The sequence below is a fragment of the Physeter macrocephalus genome, chromosome 5 (assembly GCF_002837175.3).
Source record: "Physeter macrocephalus isolate SW-GA chromosome 5, ASM283717v5, whole genome shotgun sequence".
In the NCBI taxonomy this organism is placed as follows: domain Eukaryota; kingdom Metazoa; phylum Chordata; class Mammalia; order Artiodactyla; family Physeteridae; genus Physeter; species Physeter macrocephalus.
The window spans coordinates 58974892-58981637 of record NC_041218.1 but is presented as its reverse complement, the minus strand read 5'-3'; the positions used below and the strand labels follow the sequence as shown (position 1 = coordinate 58981637).

General features: G+C 40.5%; 1 protein-coding gene across 2 annotated transcripts in view; it reads right to left on the bottom strand.

Moving 5' to 3' along the window:
• Positions 1-960: 960 nt before the first annotated feature.
• GNGT1 (G protein subunit gamma transducin 1) overlaps positions 961-6746 on the bottom strand; it is a 29300-nt gene continuing 23514 nt past the window's right edge. Inside the window, exon 3 of one of the 2 annotated variants that reach the window (XM_024129714.1) lies at positions 961-1223. In XM_024129714.1, the coding sequence (XP_023985482.1) occupies positions 1095-1223 (129 nt within the window). In that variant the 3' untranslated portion in view covers positions 961-1094. The remainder of the gene's footprint in view (positions 1224-6746) is intronic. The other variant, XM_028490013.1, reaches the window with a different exon arrangement.

Genomic DNA, 6746 nt, shown 5'->3' with positions numbered 1-6746 from the left:
CTTGTCATTTGTTACAGAAGCATAGGCAAGTTATCTCTTAGTCATTAGCACAAAGGTAGTGAAACTTGGCTTATGAAAACTCAGTTAAGATGCCTGGAGGAAACTGATTAGGAAGGTGATGGCTATTATTCTATCATCTTGCCCTTACACTGCTGCAGAAAAAAAGGACTATACTGGTGAGTCTTCGTGGGGAGGGGATGGAATAGCATGCATCTTAAAGGATTCTAAGTATTTTGTCTAGTTCTGTTCCCAGTAATAATACTAGTTAACACTTATTGGGTCTTACTACATGTCAGACAATATGCTAAGTGCTGTAGTTACCCTAGTATAATATTTAACCACCATGAAAAAGGGGGTTGGATCATTATTATCCCTATCCTACAGTAGAAGAAACTGAGATTAAGTAATTTATCCAAAGTCAAGCAGGCAGTAAAGTGCCAGAGCCAGACCTTTCTGGCTTCTCATGACCTTTATTTGAGTGCTGCTTAAATCCACCATGCTCCATGACCACAGACTGAACCCTTAATCTAATGGCATTCTGGGAAAAAGTCATGTCTGGTGACAAGTAGAATTGGTAAGAATGCAGAAAGAGGTTATGTTAAAACCATTGCTGCTGACTGGGGGTTGAGAAAGGGAAACAAAAAACAAAACATCAACAACAAAACTCTTCACAGCATACATTCTGCCAAGATAGGTTTTCTGTGAATCAAAAGAATAGATTTCTTAATTCTCTAAGTAAGTGAAAGGTTGGGGAAAATACAAGTCTAACCATGAAATTAAGAGTGCAGAAAGGGTAATGGAGAAGCATAAAGCATCAGCTATATGCTGGCATCCAGAATAATATAGACTCATTTATAAAACATATTATTGTTAAAGAAATGGGTCAATCAATATTTGTTGTCAATTATGTGTTAAACCCTGTGCTAAGTACTTTAAGAAAAGCATAGACTTATGCATAATCACAGTCCAAATTTTATTAAATGCTCATATTTATAATTTTAAAATTCATGTACATGCTTAATAGTATTATTACATATGACAAAACAGTATGTCATTAAAGCTCAAGGTATTCCATGGAATTAAAAAAATTTTTTTTATGAAATCACACAGCCTCCTTTGAGCTCCTTGAAGGGGTTTTTGTCCTCTGGGATACCCTTTACTAATGGATCCTCCCCAGATCTTTCTTCAACATAATCCCTTACTTCTTCACAACATTTGGACACCTTAAAGGAAAAAAAGAAAGAGATGACTCATTTGGCTTAATAGAGAATACTGCAGAATCCAAGAATGCATTTATAATAATAATTTTTGTGTGTGTTCTGTCTTTTTAATGTGATTTTGCTTTCTGCCAATGCATCTGTACTTTCTACGAGAGAAGAAGAAATAGCTGCTCCCTGCCCTGCCCTTGTGGATATCTCTGGACAAAGGCTAACCAGCCGCCATACTCCAGCTAAGGGCTCTCAGCACATGCTGCCTCCAGCTTCTTTAGAGGAGACAGGGTCCAGGGATCAGAACACAGCTGACAGCACAAGTCAAGAACGTTACCAGAGTGAGCATTGATTAAATAGTTTTCTTCATTCCAAAAATATGACCTGTGAAGGTGGAAGGGAATGAATAATTGTTAAATTCCAGGCTTATCACCACTCCTGGATTCCCAGAAGTATACACATGTAATTTTATTTTAAGCTGGTCTACAATGATTGATCATGATTGCAAACTTGAAGGTGAGCTCCAAAGGGACCTTTGGCTGATTTGTTCACAGGTATCCCAGGCATCTAGAACAGAGCCTGCATTTAGTTGGTGCTCAGAAAATAAATATTGGCTAAACTAAATCATTCATTTTGTTTATGAGCTTGCTCCTTAGTCATCTGCTCCATTATAGTAATGACCCTGTGAAAAATCAGGCTTTAGTATTTTAATGGACTCAGCCAGAGCCTGTTAATGTACCATGTAACATACTGTTTAGAGAGAAGCAAAGTTCTATACATGTGTAAGTATGAGTATGTGTATGTGTGTGTGTGTGTGTGTGTATACACATGCATATGCATATACACACATGGGACCAAATTATTCATTTCTTTTAACTGTCAACTTGTTTTGTTTTCACTTAATTTATCCTTCATGACATTAACACAAAACTGCTTCATTTTTGGCAGTCCACGAAGTGACCATTCTGTAAGTTACCTAAGGAATTTATTGTTTTGTTTTAATAAAATCTTCACACGATTTTTGCATGGAAGTTCTAAGCAACATTAGACAGAAGACTTAAGATTACTTAGAACTCTGCAAACTCATTATCTACATATTAGAACAGATCATTTCTAATAGGGGGCAGAGCATTGTTCAGGTGGCTCCTTCACAGGACGATACTTGGAGTTTATGCACACATTTGAAATATGCAATACTTTAGATTCACTTTTTTCCTCCTCAAAATTCAAACGAGATTTAGATTCACTCTTTCCCCTGTCTTCCAAACACCAGCTCTTTGGGCCCCAACCAGCTGTCAGGAACAGGACTCAGTGAGGGGTTAGTTTTGACAGTGTCTGGCTAGGATCTGAGCATACTAAGGAGCAAGAGACTACCTAAAACTCTATGTGAGTGGATGTGCTTCAGAATTATTCCACGGAGCCTTATTATAAGTATATATAGTTTAATACAGGATTACATGGCATGGTGGAAAGAGCATGGGCATTGGATTCAGGCCGTCCCAGATTTGATTTTGACTCTGCCCACTTACCAGCTGTGTGTCCTTAGTTAAAATAGTTTATCTAAGGTATAGTTACTTCATCTATGAAATAGGAGAAGCAACACAGATTGCATTAAGTACCTGGTATACATAGATAGTCAATCAAATGGTAGCTATTACTATAAAGATTGCTTTTAGTTTTTGCCTATTATATTTGCTTATAGTCATCGCAAATCTTTCAGCTTTAGAAACTGGATGCAAAGAGTTGTCTTACTCTGACATAATGCTGCCTTAACAGCAAAGTAGGTTGAGGCACATTATGAATCAGTCTGGTTCATAGATATAAATAATAATTTTTAAAGTAATAATAATTACATATTGTTACTATTCCCATTTTATAGAAGAAGAAACTGGCACAGATGAGTTAGCTCATTTAAGTAAGTATTACACAGGAAGTAAGTTGTAGAGCCACAATCTGAACCAGGAATATGGTTCCAGAGGATACCCACTTACCTGTACTGTGATGACACTATGCTATCCTGTGTCAGAGCTCTGAGTTCAGGCCTGGAAAGTTCTGCGTGTGTGCATGTGTGTGTAGTTTTGGCAGTCTGATATTAGATTAAATTGACTTCCAAGAGCAAAGACACATTGAGTAATAATAGGGCAAAGGAACCCCAAAACCTGACAAATGGGGATGGATGTGATATTTATCCAAAATAAAAATTCCCAGGTGAACTTGCCACAAGTGAATAGTAAACATGACGACAACCAAACTGCCTACAAAACAATCCTGAGTATATAAATAACAAAACAGCTTTTGGATGTTTCAAATAAAGAAGAAAAAGATAACCCTCCTTTACCTCAAAAGTTTATTTTCCCCCAATTATAAACATAAGGATTTAAACTTTTTTGGTGTGTGTTCCAAGCTTCTGTGCTGTTTACAGATTTAATTTTATCTTTATAGCAATACATGTTTTGCCTGTATGGAAAGGGCAACAGGGAAGTTTGAGACAGCTATAAACACAAAAGAAGCCAAAATTCCAATTTTTACTGGGAGTAAGAGTTTTGAGCAAAGTATGAAGATAATAAAAGCTCCTTTTTTCGCTTTGGCCTGATGAGGTTTTTTTTTGTTTGTTTTTTTTAAGAAATATGAAATATACTCTTATCACTTGTGGAGGAGCTTTTGTTCTACTGATGTTCCCAAAACAAAGAAATCTAAAATACATATCTGCATTTTCTAAGCTTCAGTCACTGTTTGGTGGAAACTTTTATTCCTTTGCCATTTCTCCTCCTTCTACTGGCAGAGAACTTTTGGTAACCATTTCTAAGATCTGACAAACGTTTTTAGGAGAAACCAGTGAGTTCTTGTGCCTGAACTCATTTTTATTTGCAAAGAAGGAATAGAATGTATTCATTCATTACTGGCCATGACAGTGCTGGAGGGGATGTCTTGGCTAAAAGTATTTGAACAATATCCAATAAAGAGAAGCTTATCAGTTTAGAAAAGTAAAAACAAAATGCCTATATGCATTGCTTTACTTTATTGCTTAGCTAAAATATGATGTCTCATATTCTTCATTTTATTTTTCTTTCCCTTTTATTTAAAACAACTCTATAGGGGGATGCTTCAAGATGGCAGAGGAGTAAGACGTGGAGATCACCTTCCTCCCCACAAACACATCAGAAATACACCAACATGTGGAACAACTCCTACAGAACACCTACTGAACGCTGGCAGAAGACCTCAGACCTCCCCAAAGTCAAGAAACTCCCCACGTACCTGGGTAGGGTAAAAGAAAAAAGAATAAACAGAGACAAAAGAATAGGGACAGGACCTGCACCAGTGGGAGGGAGCTGTGAAGGAGGAAAGGTTTCCACACACTAGAAGCCGCTTTGCGGGCGGAGACTGCGGGGGGCGGAGGGGGAAGCTTCGGAGCCACGGAGAAGAGTGCAGCAATAGGGGTGCGGAGGGCAAAGCGGAGAGATTCCCGCACAGAGGATCGGTGCCGACCGGCACTCACCAGCCCGAGAGGCTTGTCTGCTCACCCGCCGGGACGGGCGGGGGCTGGGAGCTGAGGCTCGGGCTTCGGTCCGGTTGCTGGGAGAGGACTGGGGTTGGCGGCGTGAACACAGCCTGAAGGGGGCTAGTGCACCACGGCTAGCCGGGAGGGAGTCTGGGAAAAAGTCTGGAGCTGCCTAAGAGGCAAGAGACCATTGTTTTGCAGTGCGTGAGGAGAGGGGATTCAGAGCACCACCTAAATGAGCTCCAGAGATGGGCACGAGCCACAGCTATCAGCATGGACACCAGAGACGGGCATGAAATGCTAAGGCTGCTGCTGCCACCAAGAAGCCTATGTGCAAGCACAGGTCACTATCCACACCTCCCCTCCTGGGAGCCTGTGCAGCCAGCCACTGCCAGGGTCCCGTGATCCAGGGACAACTTCCCCGGGAGAACACATGGCACACCTCAGGCTGTTGCAACATCATGCCGGACTCTGCCACTGCAGCCTTGCCCCACATTCCGTACCCCTCCCTCCCCCCGGCCTGAGTGAGCCAGAGACCCTGAATCAGCTGCTCCTTTAACCCTGTTCTGTCTGAGCGAACAACAGACGCCCTCAGGCGACTTACATGCAGAGGCGGGTCCAAATCCAAAGCTGAACCCAAGGAGCTGTGCAAACAAAGAAGAGAAAGGGAAATCTCTCCCAGCAGCCTCAGGAGGAGCGGATTAAATCTCCACAATCAACTTGATGTACCCTGCATCTGTGGAATACCTGAATAGATAACAAATCATCCCAAAATTGAGGAGGTGGACTTTGGGAGTAACTGTAGACTTGGGGTTTGCTGTATGTGACTGACTAGTTTCTGATTTTTATGTTTACCTGAGTATAGTTTTTAGTGCTTGTTATCATTGGTGGATTTGTTTATTGGTTTGGTTGCTCTCTTCTTTTTTTTAATTACTTTTTAATTTTAATAATATTTGTAAATTTTTTAATTTTAATAATTTTATTTTATTTATTTATTTGTTTTCTTTCTTTCTTTTGTTTTTCTCCCTTTTCTTCTGAGCCGTGTGGCTGACAGGGTCTTGGTGCTCCGGCAGGGTGTCAGGCCTGAGGCTTTGAGGTGGGAGAGCCGAGTTCAGGACAGTAGAAAACCAGAGACCTCCTGGCCCCACGTAATATCAATTGTGAGAGCTCTCCCAGAGATCTCTGTCTCAACGCTAAGACTCAGCTCCACTCAACGACCAGGAAGCTCCACTGCTGGACACCCCATGACAAGCAACTAGCAAGACAGGAACACATCCCCACCCATTAGCAGAGAGGCTGCCTAAAATCATAATAAGTTCACAGACACCCCCAAACTCAGCACCGGACACGGTCCTGCCCACCAAAAAGACAAAATCCAGCCTCATCCACCAGAACACAGGCACCAGTCACTTTCACCAGGAAGCCTACATAACACACTGAACCAACCTTACCCACTGGGGGCAGACACAAAAACAATGGGACCTATGAACTTGCAGCCTGTGAAAAGGAGACCCCAAACACAGTAAGTTAAGCAAAATGAGAAGACAGAGAAATACGTAGCAGATAAAGGAGCAAAGTAAAAACCTAGCAGACCAAACAAATGAAGAGGAAATAGGCAGTGTACCTGAAAAAGAATTCAGAGTAATGATAGTAAAGATGATCCAAAATCTTGGAAATAGTACGGAGAAAATACAAGAAACATTTAACAAGGACCTAGAAGAACTAAAGAGAAAACAAACGATGAACAATACAATAAATGAAATTTAAAATTCCCTAAAAGGAATCAATAGCAGAATAACTGAAGCAGAAGAATGAATAAGTGACCAGGAAGATAAAATAGTGGAAATAACTACTGCAGAGCAGAATAAAGAAAAAAGAATGAAAAGAATTGAGGACAGTTTCAGAGACCTTTGGGACAACATTAAATGCAGCAACATTCGAATAATAGGGGTCCCAGAAGAAGAAGAGAAAAAGAAAGGGACTGAGAAAATATTTGAAGAGATTATAGTTGAAAACTTCCCTAACATGGGAAAGGA